This window comes from Haliotis rufescens, unplaced genomic scaffold, assembly GCF_023055435.1.
Source record: "Haliotis rufescens isolate VD_foot unplaced genomic scaffold, xgHalRufe1.0.p SCAF_14, whole genome shotgun sequence".
Lineage (NCBI taxonomy): Eukaryota > Metazoa > Mollusca > Gastropoda > Lepetellida > Haliotidae > Haliotis > Haliotis rufescens.
In genome coordinates this window covers 23,939,638-23,958,627 of record NW_025963824.1, presented here as the reverse complement: position 1 = coordinate 23,958,627, position 18,990 = coordinate 23,939,638, and the positions used below count along the sequence as shown (strand labels likewise).

The window sequence follows — 18,990 nt, the reverse complement described above, 5'->3', positions numbered from 1 at the left end:
CTTGCTGACTTGGTTGATGCATGTCATCGTATCCAAATTGAGAGGATCGATGCTCATGATATTAATCAGTGGATTGTCTGGTCCAGACTCGAATATTTACAGACCGCCGTCATATAGCCGGAATATTGCTGAGTGCGGCGTTAAACAACAAACCAACCAGCTAACCCCAAACAATATCGAGGGTTTGAATAGCTGAAAATGTCCGGTGGATCGGATGGTCAAGCTCTGTGCTTTGGCTTATGCAGACGGAATGGGGCAGTGTTCATGATATTCATGATATTAATCACTTGTTTACCTGGTCCAGACTGGACTATTTCGATTGCCGTGATACAGGTGAATTATTACTGACTGTGGTGTTCAACAACCAACTAAACGAAACAAAGTTTATAGTTGTTCATGCTTTCAGTCATTAGTGTAAAGGTCGCCGTGGTAGGTTAAGGCTATTGCTGGTAGCGGCGTAACACACCATTCACTCACCCTCCTGTTTGTAAATACAGTCAGGATAGCGGACATAGCAGTGGGGTGCAATTGATGTGCGCAATTATTTCTCGCGCAATATATCAAGGAAATATTATCAACGAAAAATGGCAGTTGAAGGGAATGGTTTTATTTCAAAGGTTTTTAACATTCAAGCTATCGTGATAAACAGCAATCTCATTAAAATCATATCTTACTTCTCACTACCGCTGAACAAAGATCTTAGGACATGCCATTACAGGTCACGTCAGAACGACCTTCACGAACTTTGACCAACTAAACCAATGAAAAGACTAACAAGAAGACGACATCAGCCAATCAAAATGCAGCTTTCTCGAGCTATACGGCACAAGTTTCAAATAAACGGCTTTCATTCCAGACTATGCTCAGAAAAATACTTGACAAAGTTTTCGTTTTGAAACTCAATAAAAGAACATTCTGGGGTGTCTAATAGATGCCCAAGCTTGTATGGCAGTACTTCACACGGGCTGTGCAAAGTCTCTTCAGTTCATATGTTTATCCTTTAGAAGTAGAGATGGGCTATGTTTTCACGGAATCAGTCGTACAGTCCGCAACTGTAGTTTGGAATACTCCGTGTTCACCCGACTGTCACTTTCTTGATCTGGTAAACGACGCTCTGATTGGTCGGATGAAAGGTCGTTCTGACGTGACGCGTAATAAGATGTCCTAAGATCTTTGTTTAGCGGTAGATTTTAATGACTGGATGAACAGCATGTTGTGGTCATAGTCCAAGAGTCCACACTGTCCGAAACGCATCTTCTTTTAATGAGGAGTCAGGGACAACCTAAAAAAACAAGTGTGTGAGTGAGTATTGTTTAATGCCGCTGTGAACAATATACCAACAATATAACGCTGGGTGACACCAGTAAGTGCTTCACACATTGTACCCTTGTTGGGGTTCGAACCCGGGCCGTCGCTATGACGAGCGAACCCTTTAACCACCGAGCTACCCAAACGCCCGAATCAGTCCGGAACACTACCTTAAAGCTTATAATGAAACAACTAAATGAAAACGACATGTACATGAACATTGAAGTGAAATCCGTGTAATGTTTAAAGCTCGTGTCGACCCCATGCTAAATAATTCAAGGTCGTCACCGATAGCAAGGGTGATGACGTATAATGGACAACCCCCTCCCTCCGCCCGATGTTCATGATGTCAATCACTGGATTGTCTGCTCCAGGCTTTGAATACTGCTGTGTACGGAGTTAAACAACAACAACAACACATATCCTGCTAGTGTATCATACACGAAGTTGGGGTAGTGTTAATTTCCATGATTCCCAGTGAAGAAATATATCTTAGGTCGCTGGTGGCAATTTTAAGTATACAAAACATTTATACGGAAGCCTTTTAGGGTCACTTGTTTTTTGCATTTTTCACTTCAAATTTGAAGATACTAAGTTGAAATTCCAAGATACATAAGTTAAAATCTTCAAATTTCAAGATCATTATCTCGAAATTTCAACTTAGTACACATCTTGAAAATTCAACTTAGTATCTTGAAATTTCAACATAGCGTCATGAAATTTCAACTTAAAAAAAATTTCAACTCAGTATCTTGGAATTTGAAGAAAAAAGACAACAAACAAATGGCCTTATGTTTCCGTATATGTAAACGTTTTACATACCAATTGTAAACGTATATAAACATCACTAAATCATTTGTTGATACGTTTTCGACAAAAATAATACGACTACTAAACGCAAATTATTTCGTAAAATATTTGGATTCATCTTTCGTATGTCAAGTGCATTCCTCCTTTTCCGAGAGACTGTATCCCAGCTTGAACAGACTTGCCACACTCCCGTTTCACGAAACTCTACGTAGGTACAATGTATGAAGCTCAACCTTCATGTCACAGACCCTGAATATCCGGGTTACAATAGGTCTTCTGCAGTTCATGTTTGCCGTAAAAGGTGACTAGGCTTGTCGTAAGAGTCGACTAACGGTATCGGGTGGTCAGGCTCGCTGACTTGGTTGAGGTGAGGTGAAATTGGGTTTAACGTCGCGTCCAAGATTATTGCACTTATATAGCGACGTGCATGTACGTGTGTGTGTGTGGCTGCTTTTACTAGTCCGGACTGATGCCGATTTATAGTGCTAGCCCACTGGGATACCATGCTGCAGTTTAACATGAATACCCAACTCAGACACAGTATACTGACTCCGAGCCGTCCAGTCCTTATTTTAGCCCCTTAATGCCGAGCGCCAGACAGGGTAACAACAAGTACCACCTTTAAGCGTCTTTTGGTATGACGCGGCCGGCCCTTACACTAGACCACGGAGGCGTTGACTTGGTTGAAGAATGTCATCGATCCCAATTGCATGGATTGATGCTTATGATATCAATCACTGGATTGTCTGGTCCAGATTCGATGATTTACAGACCGCCGTCTTATAGCTGGAATATTGCTGAGTGCGGCGTAAAACAACAAACCAACCAACCGACTTCAAGGCACATGCCGTTCAATGGATTGAGTACTACTAACAGCGGCATAACACAATATTCATTCACATAAGCCAGTGTCCCACTGTCCTATTGTCCAAGCGAACGAACTACGATGACCCATGACGAGTTGTTGTCATACAGAAAAGCATTGTGTTTTGCAGCTGTTAATTAAGCCGTTAATGGTTGTCGAGGATTATTCAAATAGCTGACATTGTCTTGGGAACGCCGCGCATGCGCGTTGTTTATACTTGTTAAACATGCACTATTACATTGCGCGTATTTGCAGGTGAATGTGGCGACTTGGGTGCGAGTTATGTGTCGTTGTTGGGAGTGTTTTAGCTGTGTCATGCTGATCTGCGTGGTGTGGGCCAGGAAGACACTGGTCAAGAATGTGGACACATTGACCCCAACTTTCACTGAACTATGCCAGAATGAGCTCATCAGTGTTCCCGGGGCTCAAGGGTCTGTGTACAAACAACACATCAATATAACATCTCAACACAAGTGTATTGGTCAGATGTTGTGGAAGTGACAAATAATTTTACCTAGACTTTGTTTTAGCATTTATTTAGGAATTGTCTTGTCCTTGTTAAAAGTAGGTGAGTGAGTATAGTTTTACGCTACTTTTAGCAATATTTCAGCAATATCACAGCTAGGGACACCAGAAATGTGAGAATCGAACCCGGCGTCACTATCTATCGAGGTAAGTGCCGGCAGCCTTACGAGTCCTTGTTTATGAGGACGGCTAGTGATAGTGAAAGAGAGTGAGCATGGTTTTACGCCGCTGTTAGTCATGTTTAAGCCATGTGTTAGTCACGTTATTTCGAGAATCTCACAAACTGGCTCGGTTTTATGGCGTGCAAAGCAAACGCTGAAACTATCAGGTGGTGGGGGATTCTCCCGAAAATCTAACAAACACAACACAACAAGGCCACCTTCGGATGAATAATCACCATGCTGTCACCACTGACACCCCCTTCTGCTCGCGACCGCCTCCGTGGTGTAGTGGTAGAGCCTCCCAGAGAAGGAAGGTCCGGGGTTCGATCCCCGGCCGCGTCATACCAAAAGACGTTAAAAGAATGTACTTGTTGTTACCCTGTCTGGCGCTTGGCTTTAAGGGGCTAAATCAAGGACTGGTCGGCTCGGAGTCAGTATACTGTGTCTGAGTAGGGTATTCATGTTAAACTGTGGCATGGTATCTCAGTGTGCTGGCACTATAAATCGGCATCAGTCCGGACTAGTACAAGCAGCAACACACACACACACACACACACACACACACACACATGAATAATCCGAACAGTCGATAACCAAGGCAGGGGTGTAAGGTGTGCGTGTGTCGAATACAGGCAGAGCATGTGCTCCACGTGCAGCGCATGACACCCCACTGATCTCGCTTATTCGGTGTAAATGGATTCTCCTGTTGCCCGAGGAACGAAAACTGTTATAAGACGCGCTGTTCGCGCAGATGTATTTGGGGTATTTTCAACAGTGAGGCTGCTTTAGTTTCACTCCGCCCAATTGTGATGGTTGAATGTTGAGGCGACAAGAGTTGTGTCCCCTGACAAAAGTCTTGCACGGTGATATTCATAATCCTCTGCGACCTGCATCCCTTCGGGCTATCTTTATACACTGATCTGACACGCCGTGCCAAAACTGGAATACTGTTAAAAGCGGCGTAAAACCTAACTCACTCACTCGTGTGACTGACGGTTGTCAGATAGTGAGTGAGTTCGGTTTAACGCCGCTTTTAACTGTATTCCAGTTATATCACGGCGTGTCAGCTTAATTTGGAACGAAAGCCCGAAGTGATGCAGGTCTTAGACGTTTACCACTTCCGTGTAACCTACGAGGACGGGTATGGTGCTGACAAACTTAGAAACATAATCAGGGGCTGGGCGAAACGGGATTCGAACCCACAATCATAGGTTTCGGCGTGTCAAAGGGACGCAACTCTGCACAGCGAATTGCGGCGCCTCAGACGACTGGGTCACCCATGCCCTCTTGTGAGATAGCAACGGCAAAATACAAAATAAAGAAATACAGTACGATCGCTTATTTACATAATTTGCATTCAGTATTTACTACACACAGCAACATTCCAGCTAGATCAGATCTGTACTCATATAGCGACGCGCGCGAGTGCCGGTGAAGGTCAGTATTAACAAATAACTAACGAATCACACTGAAATTCAGTGCTTCTTAACGCTGCAGTCAACTATATTCCTATATCATGACTGGCTGTAATGGTCAAGGCTGGAGCAGGCAAACTAGTGAGTGACAGCATGAGCAATAGTCCACCCAGTCATCAACCAAGTCAGCGAGCCTGACCACCAGATCTCGTTAATCGCCTCTTACGACAAGCTTTGTCGCCTTTTACGGCAAGCATGGGTTGCTGAAGACCTATTCTACCCCGGATCTTCACGGGTAACATCAAACGACAAATGTTTTCTTTGTATTTCAGTGGATCGAACTTGCAACCTTGGTAGCCTGGTGTGTGAACCACTTGGCTACAGAGGCGCTGACAAAACAATATGCCTTTAGTACATGTACGCTAACCCGTGAAGATCCGGATTGGAATTGGTCTTCAGCAACCCAGGCTTGTCGACAATGCTTGTCGGGAGAGGCGACTAATGGGATCGGGTGTTCAGACTCGCTGACTTGATTGATGCATGTCATCGATCCCAATTGCGTGGATCGATGCCAGTATTATATCAATCACTGGCTGTCTTGTCCAGACTAGATTATTTACAGACCGTCGTCATATAGCTGGAATATTTCTGAGTGCGGCGTCACACAACAAACAAACAAGAAAAATACCATGTACGCCACAAGTTATATTTTACGTCCGTTTCTTAAGGTTCATGGAAGACTTGTTTGAAATAATGATGTTTTCAGATTTTACTTTCGGTTTAAAAGTTGGATAATAACCTCCTCCTTGGTCTTACCGCCTCTGTGGTCTAGTGGTAGAGCATCCGCCCGGAGAGCGGAAGGTCCGGGATTCGATCCCCGACCGCGTCATACCAAAAGACGTTAAAAGATGGTAATTGTTGTTACCCTGTCTGGCGCTCGGCATTAAGGGGCTAAGACAAGGACTGGTCGGCTCGGAGTCAGTATACTGTGTCTGAGTGGGGTATTCATGTTAAACTGCGGCATGGCATCTCAGTGAGGTAGCACTATAAAGCGGCATCGGTCCGGACTAGTACAAATAGCCACACACACACACACACACACACACACACACGTGCATGCACGTCGCTATATAAGTGCAATAATCTTGGACGCGACGTTGAACCCCATTTCACCTCACCTCACCTCCTCCTTGGTCTTGACAGAGAGTGTTAGTGTGGGGAATTGAGCCTCTCCAAAGACCCTATTCCCCGGTGTCTGTTTTTATCTTTTGCATCCCCACGTAATTGGGATCGATTACATGCTTCAACCAAGTCCGCGAGCCTGACCATCCGATCCCGTTAGTCGCCTCTTACGCCAAGCATAGTCGCTTCTACGGCAAGCATGGGTTGCTGAAGACCTGTTCTACCCCGGATCTTCACGGGTCTAATCTATTGAGGAATGCGCAAGGATGAAGTTCGTCGAAGGTGTCAGGATCCGGGTAGGGTGGGTTCGAATCCCAGTTTGTTTTTGTTCCTGTCATCCTTTTTTGTCACACGTATAAAAATTTAGACCTGCCTTTTTATACCATTTGGGCTTGTTAAAGTTAATTTCATACACTCTTACGACCCGCTCATATTTTATTTTATTTTTAGGCTCTCACCTTAAGAAACGAGTTCTTTTTCAATTTTCAGTTTTGCACCAGGTTTCAACTTTTACCATAAACCAAGCCATTCAGATTATGTCAGATTTTCGGAAAACCGCGCCGTCATCGCCCGTCTATACTTCGTGCCGCAAGGGGGCGTGGCCAAATGAGGTCACGTGGTACAGTACAACTACTTTCACGTTTATAGAGTTGTCACCTACTAAATAATAAGTGAGAAAAGTTCTCCCTCCAATCTGGTCAGTTTTGAAACAAAATGTCCTGAGACAAAAAAAAAGAGGGAAAAATTAAAAAATGATGTTACAGTATAATTGATCATGCCGTGAACCACTATGTATACTGTTATTTTAGTGATTAATGACATTCTATTTTATCATTCACATGTAGATAAAGTGGTCGCTGGGAAAAAAAATCTTTACTCTGTTGCGTTCCTTACCTGTACCAGGATCTGCTGAGTCCTGGAATCTCCCCAGTAATGATTGTTGGTCTGACAGCACCGTACCAGGTATGTTTGAACAAACTGGTACAAATTTACGCCCTGCGCGACGTTTCTCCCCACCGTCCCTCTCCCCTGCCCTATCCCTTTCGCAACACAGTGCACGTGTCAGTCATACCTACTTAATATACGATAATATGTTAAAGAGGGCAACACGTAAAAATGTAAGAGTATAAAATGAAATTATCACAATTTTTTCATGAACTTACATGAACGTGCCACTGGTCCATATAAAACCACAGTCGTAATTTATATTTATTATATATTAAATGTCTCTTTTGAGATAATCAACCCTCTGTCAAATCTTTGGACTTGTATACAAACTCCATAAATCATTGACGAAAAGTCATTATCGTATGCCATTCAGCTTAAAATATAGGACCAATTACGGCAGAACTATGTCTAACGTCGGATTACGTACGTCGGACTCATGATATATTAAGTCACAAAATGGTTCCCTGTCATTTATTTGTCTTCTTGTCACAAATATTAATCATACCACTGTGGGATTCGTGCTTTCAAAATTTGAAATCTGAAAAATGATATTTGGAAACATATTTGCACTCCCGGATTCTGATTATAATTTGTTTTCATTAATATATCGTTTTCACGTAATCATAATCGCGATGGTTTATGTATTAATATTAATATATATACACTCGCAGGTCATACATAATGTCCCCGTAGAAATTCCTGAGTAGAATAAGTCCCAAGTACTACATGATCAAAATGAGGAATATTGTTCATCCGGTATATTGACGCCGAGCAGACCAATCCTTGTTTCAGCCCCTTACTGTCGAGAGCCAGACAGGGTAACAACAAATACCATCTTTTAACGTCTTTTTGCATTACGCGGCTTGGTATCCAACCCAGGACCTTCCTCTCTCCCGGCGGACACTCTACCACTGGACCACGAATCTCCCCTGTAATTACTGTCAGCACCATACCTGAGCAGGCGTATTTCAATCCCAAATTGTAAGAATCAACGACCCCTTGGCGTCAGTCTGTCCTCCAACATTAAGCTTACCCGAGCTGATAGACCTTAAATACGGCTAAAAGAGGCGTCGAACCCAGTCTTATCAAAATCCCATCTTTGTTTCTAAAACTATAAAATCACATCAAGATGTGAGGACACCTGAACCCCGCGCAGATTCTGACCCTCCATAAAAACGAAGGATGCGTGGGTTCTTGAACCATTCAGATGTCAGCTTTATAAAACCATTTGGTACAATTTCCTAAATGTCTCGAATTGGAAATTTCAATCTCTGCACAAATATATGCTAGGTGGAAAACAGTTTGGATGCCGATGCCACGGCGCTCATAAAAGACAGGATTTATGAAAAATATCAACAATATAATAGCACGGATTTATTTTTTCGCATTCGGAACTCCCCAATTAAGTTCGTTTTCGAGTTGCAGAAATGACACATGCTTGTCTGAATGTTCCGAAAATTTAGAAGCCTTGACGCTGATTGTCGGATCAGAAAGTTGACCCGACGCGACCTAGAATGAAGGTGTCATAAGATCTTACACAGAAGGTTATCCTGTCAGAGTAAAGGTCTGTTAGTAATCACTCAATCTCTCCAATTCTGTCATAAACTTACGGTCTTTCACAGAGGAAGTTGAGTTTGACGGTGCAGTCGTGATCGTTCCACTTGTAGCCGTATCTCTTGTTGAGATGGGCGCAGTGTTCAGTCCCCCCGCCGTTGTCCGGCTGTCCGGGGATCCAGTTGGTGTAGGTGAAGATCTTCTGACTGTCCATCCAGAACCACTCTCCCTCGGTGTACAGGTCCGAGCCGTCAATCCAGGTCAGCTCTGATGCCCCTGCGTAGACACGTGGACATTCACAATGTGGACATTCACTTTGTGGACATTCACAATGTGGATAGTCACAACGTGGACAGTCACAAAGTGGACATTGACAACGTGGACATTCATAATATAGACATTCACAACGTGGACATTCACAATGTGGACATTCATTATATAGACATTCACAACGTGGACATTCACTATGTGGACATTCATAATATAGACATTCACAACGTGGACATTCACAGTGTGGACGTTCACAACGTGGACATTCATAATATAGACATTCACAACGTGGACATTCACAATGTAGACATTCACAATGTGGACATTCATAATGTGGACATTCATAATATAGACATTCACAACGTGGACATTCACTATGTGGACATTCATAAAATAGACATTCACAACGTGGACATTCACAATGTGGACATTCATAATGTGGACATTCATAATATAGACATTCACAACGTGGACATTCACTATGTGGACATTCATAATATAGACATTCACAACGTGGACATTCACAATGTGGACATTCATAATATAGACATTCACAACGTTGACATTCACAACGTGGACATTCATAATATAGACATTCACAATGTGGACATTCACAATGTAGACATACACAACGTGGACATTCATAACGTGGACATTTGCAATGTGGACATTCATAATATAGACATTCACAACGTGGACATTCACTATGTGGACATTCATAATATAGACATTCATAACGTGGACATTTGCAATGTGGACATTCATAATATAGACATTCACAATGTAAACATTCACAACGTGGACATTCACAGTGTGGACGTTCACAACGTTGACATTCACTATGTGGACATTCATAATATAGACATTCACAATGAGGACATTCACAATGTAGACATACACAACGTGGACATTCACAACGTGGACATTCACAATGTGGAAATTCATAATATAGACATTCACTATGTGGACATTCATAATATAGACATTCACAACGTGGACATTCACAACGTGGACATTCATAATATAGACATTCACAATGTGGACATTCACAACGTGGACATTCATAACGTGGACATTCATAATATAGACATTCACAACGAGGACATTCACAGTGTGGACGTTCACAATGTGGACATTCATAATATAGACATTCACAACGTGGACATTCACAATGTAGACATACACAACGTGGACATTCACAACGTGGACATTCATAATATAGACATTCACAACGAGGACATTCACAATGTAGACATACACAACGTGGACATTCATAACGTGGACATTTGCAATGTGGACATTCACAACGTGGACATTCACAATATAGACATTCACAACGTGGACATTCATAATATAGACATTCACAACGTGGACATTCACAACGTAGACATTCATATTATAGACATTCACTACGTGGACATTCATAATATAGACATTCACAACGAGGACATTCACAATGTAGACATACACAACGTGGACATTCACAACGTGGACATTCACAATGTGGACATTCATAATATAGACATTCACTATGTGGACATTCATAATATAGACATTCACAACGTGGACATTCATAATATAGACATTCACAACGTGGACATTCATAATATAGACATTCACAATGTAGACATTCACAACGTGGATATTCACAGTGTGGACGTTCACAACGTGGACATTCATAATATAGACATTCACAACGAGGACATTCACAGTGTGGACGTTCACAACGTGGACATTCATAATATAGACATTCACAACGTGGACATTCACAATGTAGACATTCACAACGTGGACATTCATAATATAGACATTCACTATGTGGACATTCATAATATAGACATTCACAACGTGGACATTCATAATATAGACATTCACAATGTGGACATTCACAACGTGGACATTCACAATGTAGACATAAACAACGTGGACATTCATAACGTGGACATTTGCAATGTGGACATTCATAATATAGACATTCACAACGTGGACATTCACAATGTGGACATTCATAATATAGACATTCACAATGTGGACATTCACAATATAGACATTCACAACGTGGACATTTACAATGTGGAAATTCATAATAATAATTATATTATAGACATTCACAATGTGGACATTCACAATATAGACATTGACAATGTGGACATTCATAATATAGACATTCACAATGAGGACATTCACAATGTAGACATTCACAACGTGGACATTCACAGTGTGGACGTTCACAACGTGGACATTCATAATATAGACATTCACAACGTGGACATTCACAATGTAGACATACACAACGTGGACATTCATAACGTGGACATTTGCAATGTGGACATTCACAACGTGGACATTCACAATATAGACATTCACAGCGTGTACATTCACAACGTGGACATTCACAACGTTGATATTCACAATGTGGACATTCACAACGTTGATATTCACAATGTGGACATTCACTATGAGGACATTCACAACGTGAACATTCACTATGTGGACAATCACAACGTTAACATTCACAATGTGCACATTCACAACGTGGACATTCACTATGTGGACATTCACAACGTGGTCATTCGCAATGTGGACATTAACAATGTGGACATTCACAACGTGGACATTCATAATATAGACATTCAAAACGTGGACATTCACAGCGTGGACATTTGCAATGTGGACATTCAAACCTAGACATTCACGGCGTGAACGATCACAACGTGGACATTTGCAATGTAGACATTCACAACGTTTACATTCACATCATAGACATTCACATCGTGGACATTCACAACGGGAACATTCATAACGTGAACATTCACAACGTGGACATTCACAACGTGGACATTCACAATGTGAACATTCACATCGTGAACATTCACATCGTAGACAATTACGTGTTTTGCCATTTCATTCTAAAATGTTTGAAGAATTCAGGGATGCATGTATCGAGTTTGAAATAGAAGTGATCTAGCCTGATAGGTGTCTTGTAACCGGCATACGCGAAAAGTCATTTTGTTAACACTATCCAATTTGGCGGAACGTTCGTATTTTCCAAAACATTATACACGATTCTTGGCTTATCAGCGACGTTTCAGAATTGTCATTAGTGATTTGACGAAAAACAGATACCCGTGATCACTTATAGATCTATACTATTTTTGAAAACCAATTCTTCGAGTAAAAATCCGATATTTAGATTTCTAATGACACAGGTAAATAACGGTGAATGGTGATTTAATAATGTGTGAAAAATGGCGAGATTTGTGATGTACCTAATTATCAGAGGTCACTTTCAGTAATTCTGCTTTGCCAAAAATGACAGTAAATGATATCACAGAAGAGGGAATTCCACAGAATTCAAAACTGTGAAGTGTATAAGTGTGCGTGATGTATTTTGAATTTTATTCGACGTCGAAGTGAGGGTTGAAGAGGAGGGACATCTACATGTATATTGCTGTGGCATCCAGGGTGTTTACACTCTAAAAAAACATAACGTTCAACACAGACGTCGGTGAACATTCGACTGAAGCACGAGCAACTTGTCAATGACTTACTATCCAATCTTTATTTCACATACTGAAGAGGCCACAGGCCTATAGTACAATTTGAAGAATATACAATTTTATACAATTTATGTACATACCTCACCAAATCACCTCACGTCATTCCACCTCGCATCTCAACGCAGTCACATAATTTCACACATACAGTACAATACCATACCCTGTAATTTCATAATTTCTATTTTACCATATCACAACTTGTTATATCATACAACATATTCTATAACATCATATCATATTGTATCATTATTATAAGATCATACTATCTAGTATTATTTCATATACCATTATCATATCATAACATACCATACATACCATCGTACCATATACTATATCAAGAAAGTAGTTCGGAATTCGATCTCACATATATGTTTGATACCAGTTATCTCAAATGGGTTTCTCACCTACAGGTGTGTAAGAAAAAATGTTCCGGGAACTGATACTGAAAACCAAAAGCCAAATAGCCAAGGCATCTTACCTTTAACTGTATCCATATATTGCTGGACGCTCTGTGCCTTGCTGGCTGAATCTATTGTTGCAAGTTTGGCTTTCATTGCTTCGCAATAAATCTGTAACACCAATTGCCACTCGTCATTTACATTACACATAACAGGATGAGAAAGTAATCTATTACAAGTTGTTGCAGGGTCACTCGTCATTTACATTACACATTACAGGATGAGAAAGTAATCTATTACAAGTTGTTGCAGGGTCACTCGTCATTAACATTACACATTACAGGATGAGAAAGTAATCTATTACAAGTTGTTGCAGGATCACTCGAGGTACATGTGGTTTTATGCGTCCCTTGTTAGATTTTGTACCACTCGCCGAGGGACGCATAAAACCACATGTACCCCGAGTGATCCTGCTACAACGAGTTTCTATCACTGGCATTTTGTAATATGCCATTGGCAAAGAATGAAAACAAATTCAATTTTGACAGAAAACAGCGGTTCAATTCAGCGGAGGATAACTTGTGTTGTGTCACGTTCGGCTTTTTGTTTCAAGCGGGGTATAAGGGATTTATTCTGCCTCTCAGAAATCCACGTGCAGCCTGTCATGTCCGTGGCGGGGTATAAGGGATTTACTCTCCAGGGCGGGATACATAGTTTGTCATCAAGATCACGTGAACCAATCAGATCTCACCATTCTGGCATAGAGAACATGAAAAACATTTCGCTGGTCTGCGCAGATCATCAGCTGCAAACGTTGCTGCTTGCACTTATCTTACTTGTACTGACACCTCATTCCTGTTTTATATTGCTGGCCCACTGAGATACCATGTCGCTTTTTTAAAACTTGAATACCACACTCAGACACAGTATACCGACTCCGAGCAGACCGCCTTCCGGTTTCTTAATAATTTTCCTAACATAGTATACCCAACGTCAGCGTAAATCGGGAAATTATGAGTGAGTGAATGAGTGAGTAGTTCAAATATATGAAACCTAATCAAACGTATCTGGGATTCGAACACACTATCACTAGTTTCTGGCACGCCGCAGCTTAGAAGATTCAGCGATTCGCGAACTATGACGGCAAAGGAGAGATAATATTGTTTTAAGCCGCATACGCAACCATAGTGCCATTTACGGCATGTCGTAATGACAATACTGCCGTTTCTTAAACTTGAGGTGCGTTGGCGTAGCGTAGTGGTTAAAGTGTTCCACTCATCACACTACTCACAAGGTTCGATTCCATTTAGTTTACATTTGTGTCCCAGTGTAATATTACTTGAATAGTTCGTAAACACTTGTCCGTATTAACGAGGTTCATCTGGAGCGCTACAACAGCTCTTCTCACCTTTGCTTCCGCCCAGTTGACGTTCATGACCTCCACGTGGAAGCAGGCGTTGCCAGACTCAACAAAGCCATCACTACATGCATCTGAAGTTACATAGAGAATCTCACCCTAGTGTCTTTTGACATCAGACATATCAACACGAGTTGATAAAAGTGGGGAAACTCCGAGGCTTGCCGAGGTTTTTTTCCACTGTTATCAACGAGTGTTGATATATTATTTAGTTATCATCCAACATCATTCTTCCAACTTTTTTCAGTTTGTAGAAAGTAATAAGCAGTGACTTAAGTGTAAAAAGTACTGCTAACAGCTTCAGTAGCAGAGCCATTAGTGATGTCATTTGATTGTGACGTCATGGTAACCAATGACGTCACAATGGTCTGCAAAGCATTGTGATGCGATATCTACAGTATAGATATCGCTTGTTTATAATGGGTAGGTTTCTCGGCAGGATAAAGCCAACGGATAAAAACGATATCCGTTGGGGTCATATGCGGATAGAGATGCAAATATGAAAGGTCAAGTAGGACTACTTTCAGTGTTTAAAAACAAACATGGCGTCGCCCTCGTCATTCGGCGATCGAGTCAGAATTAACCATCGGGAATCTGGATAAACTACAGGGATAATTGCCATCAGTAACAAAAGAACAGTCTAATATACTGAAAATCAGTGTCCAACTGTGACGTAGCTAAGGCATTTTATAAGTTTTGGCAACCTTGGAGATATAAATTTCGAAACAATTTTGCGAAGGCACGAGGCCTAGCCAAGCGGGATCAGTAGCCATATCTGTGCTTGTAGACCTCCACAAATTAAAATAGTTGGATTTTGCCGAAATGTTTGAATTGTTACCTTGTTTCGTTTTGTCGCTGTGTGTACATCTGACTACACTTCTTAACGTTATGACAGGACAGAACGCCTGTCAACAACGTCTGACCGTGGCCGTGACGTCTCATAGACTAGGGTAAGAGTAGCTTCCCCTTTGACAAAGGACAGTTACTCTAGCGGACAGACCGATGGATTGCCGCGAAAGGTAATTAAAAACAACTGTTGTTTTGCGTATATGCTGCTTCGCCACTGTATAAGAAACAGATTTCAGCTGGAACTATATTGGCTACTGTCACTGTCCGACTGACACATCACTTACCCTGTGACGTAATAAATATTAATGCGCGCATTCCAGGAAAACTCACAATGTTTCGGTAATGTTTGTGAGAGAGGGAGGCGATTTTAAAGCACAGAATTAAAGAATGACATTATATGATAAAGAGGTTATCACGCTTGTGTGTTTGGGGATGGTAAATATCCTGTATTAGGAATAAACACTATGTATTTAGCTCGCCAAGGCTCGCTAAATACAATGTTTATTCCTAATGCAGGATATTTGCCATCCCCAAACACACTCGCGTGATAACATCTATATCTCACCAAAGCGATATCTCCTGTGGGAGCCAGTTTTGGATGATAAATAACAGTATGAACATGGTACATTTTGGCGACTTCATGTGTTTTCTGTCAATGCTTCAAGACACACGGAATCTTTCACCACAGTTCTATTTCTGGAAAATCCAGCATGTCCGATGAACATTTCATTTTGCTAAATCTGGGGCACAATTAAGTTTTTTCAATTATATTCTGGAACAAGTAGACACCCGCTCATCACCACGTACCTTTGCATATAGTATTGTAGCAGACAATGTACCACCAGTGAATGAGTGAGTGAGTTGGGTTTAACGCCGCTTTGAGCAGTAATCCAGTTATATCACGGCATGTCAGCTTAATGTGGGAGGAAAGCCCGAAGTGATACATGTCTTAGACGTTTACCACATTGGTGAAACCTACGAGCACGGGTATGGTGCTGACAAACCTAGAAACATAATCGAGGCGAACCGGGTTTCGAACCTACAATCATAGGTTTTGGGTGTCCAAGGGACGCAACTCTCCACAGCGAATTGCGGCGCCTTAGGGGACTGGGCTACCCATGCCCCATCGCCGTGCCAGACGTACAACACAATGGCTAGCAGTGTGCACATTTCAACGTAATAGATACATTAAATGTACAACCCACTTTTTCTGCAACCTACTAATTAATACTTCCAGTCCTTTCCTTCCTTGTCACTGTACATTGCGTACTATTTTAACCACGTGCACCTCGCGGTGTTTCACAATCTCATACAGTGTTAATCGGCTGTAAATATGACGTCGTTTCTTTAAAAAATTTAACAGTAGATAGTTCCTTTCTCCCGTTTCATATGGTTGATACCAGTAATATTCGGAATAAAAAATGTTCAAGGGGAATTCACAATGTATTCGATACATAGAGGTTATCACGCGAGTGTGTTTGGGGATTGTTAATATCCTGCATGAGGAATAAACATTGTATTTAGCGAGCCTTGGTGAGCTAAATAAATAGTGTTTATTCCTAATATAGGATATTTGCCATCCCCAATCACACACGCGTGATAACATCTTTATCATATAATGTCATTCTTTAATTCTGTGCTTCAAAATCGCTTTCCCTCTCACACAAACACTACCGAAACATTGCGAGTTTTCCTGGAATGCGCGCATTAATATTTATTACGTCACAGGGTAAGTGATGTGTCATTCAGACAGTGACAGTAGCCAATATAGTCCCAATTGAAATCTGTTTCTTATACAGTGGCGAAGCAACATATACGCAAAACAACAATTGTTTTTACTTGCCTTTCGCGGCAATCCATTGGTCTGTCCGCTAGAGGAACTGCCTTTTGTCAAAGGGAAGCTACTCAAACCCCAGTCTATGAGACGTCACGGCCACGTTCAGACGTTGTTGACAGTTGGCCTATTCCGTCATAACGTTAGGAAGTGCAGTCATATGTACACACAGCGACAAAACGAAACAAGGTAACAATTCAAACATATTTCGGCAAAATCCAACTATTTTAATTTGTGGAAAGGTTCCAAGAGACAGAGGTCTACAAGCACAGATATGTCTCCCGCTTGGCTAAGCCTAGTGACCTCGCAAAATTGTTTCGAAATTTATATCTCCAAAGTTGCCAAAACTTATAAAATGCCTTAGCTACGTCACAGTTAGACACTGATTTTCAATATATTAGACTGTTCTTTTGATAATGATAGCAATTATCCAGATTCCCGATGATTAATTCTGACTCGATCGCCGAATGACAAGGGCGACGCCATGTTTGTTTATAAACACTGACAGTAGTCCTACTTGACCTTTCATATTTGCATCTCTATCCGCATATGACCCCAACGGATATCGTTTTTATCCGTTGGCTTTATCCTGCCGAGAAACCTACCCATTATATGATAAATCCATATATTCGATTTTTTCGTTAAAAACTTTGTTTGATTTGTTTAACGCTGCACTTAGCAATATTCCAGCTATATGAGGCGGTCTGTAAATACTCGAGTCTGGACCTGACAATCCAGTAACTGACATCATGAGCATCGATCCACGCAATTGGGATACGATGACATGTATCAACAAAGTCAGCGAGCCTGACCATCCGATCCCGTTAGTCGCCTCTTACAAGAAGCACAGTCGCCTGTTACGGCAAGCATGTGTTGCTGAAGACCTATTCTCGCCCGGATCTTCACGGGGCCGACATTTACGTACCTATAGCACTGAGTCCAAGGACTGTGAGAGACAGACAGAAGAGACGTCCGATCATTGTGATTGTTGTAGACGTGTCTGTACCTTGTCTGGACACCTGGCCTCAATATCACATAATATCACAACTACAGTCCTGGGACTAAATAACTTCCACCTTAATAATGTGCCCATCTATAATGCGCCAAATCCACAGTTTAAAGCATGCTCAATGCGCTACATCATCACCCCGGTCTATGGATTAGTGTGCGCTCGATATTCATTCTCAGCTTCCTCTGGAGTATACAACCCACGCTGCCTAGAAGGTTAACAGTTCCATCTACTCCTATCGGGTACCCATTCACTGTTGGGTGAACCGAGGCATATTTCCAACAAAGTCTCTTGCCTAAGGCGACAACCATAAATTCCAGCTATATGACGTCCTTCTGACCGTCTAGTGATTGGCATCATTGAAAACGATGTACGGAAATGTTTGATTTTTGTTAACGCCGCACTCAGCAATATTCCAGCTGTATGATGGCGGTCTGTAATGGACCAGACAATCCAGTGATTGACATCATAAGTATCGATCCACGCAACTGGGACCGATGACATGCATCAACCATATCAGGGAGCCTGACCACCCGACCCCGTTAGTCGCCTTTTTCGGCAAGCATGGGTTGCTGAAGACCTATTCTACCCGGATCTTCACGGGTCCCACGCAAATGGGATACGATGACATGTATCTCGTTAGTCGCCCCTTACGACAAGCGTTGGATGCTCAAGACCAGGGCCCACTTGCACAAAGCGATCTTAGCGCTAAGACTATTGTAAGCCTATGTTAAAGTATGGGAGTTACGATCATCTTAGCGCTGAGATCGCTTTGTGCAAGTGGGCCCAGTTCTAACCAATCTTCACTGGGTACTACAGAAATGATCTTCCAACATTCTACCCAAGTTTGAAATCGAACCGATGGGTCAACGCTTTAACGACCAG

At 41.7% G+C, this 18,990-nt stretch overlaps 1 protein-coding gene across 1 annotated transcript; it reads right to left on the bottom strand.

The window, feature by feature from the left end:
* Positions 1-585: 585 nt before the first annotated feature.
* Positions 586-18,136, bottom strand: LOC124131225 (perlucin-like). Its single transcript, XM_046494338.2, has 5 exons — positions 18,022-18,136; positions 14,405-14,487; positions 13,077-13,167; positions 8,825-9,044; positions 586-1,282 (listed from the first exon to the last, which is right to left on the bottom strand). Exons 1-5 carry the CDS (start codon positions 18,074-18,076, stop codon positions 1,261-1,263), a joined length of 471 nt encoding a protein of 156 aa, XP_046350294.2. The 5' UTR covers positions 18,077-18,136; the 3' UTR covers positions 586-1,260.
* Positions 18,137-18,990: the final 854 nt, after the last annotated feature.

What these genes read in the sequence shown, in the direction of transcription:
- LOC124131225 (XM_046494338.2), bottom strand. Translation starts at nt 18,076, where the DNA reads ATGATCGGACGTCTCTTCTGTCTGTCTCTCACAGTCCTTGGACTCAGT. An exon ending in CCTTGGACTCAGTGCTATAG is followed by an intron (nt 14,488 to 18,021) that starts GTACGTAAATGT and finishes ATGTAACTTCAG; the next exon opens with ATGCATGTAGTGATGGCTTT. An exon ending in TCAACTGGGCGGAAGCAAAG is followed by an intron (nt 13,168 to 14,404) that starts GTGAGAAGAGCT and finishes TTGGTGTTACAG; the next exon opens with ATTTATTGCGAAGCAATGAA.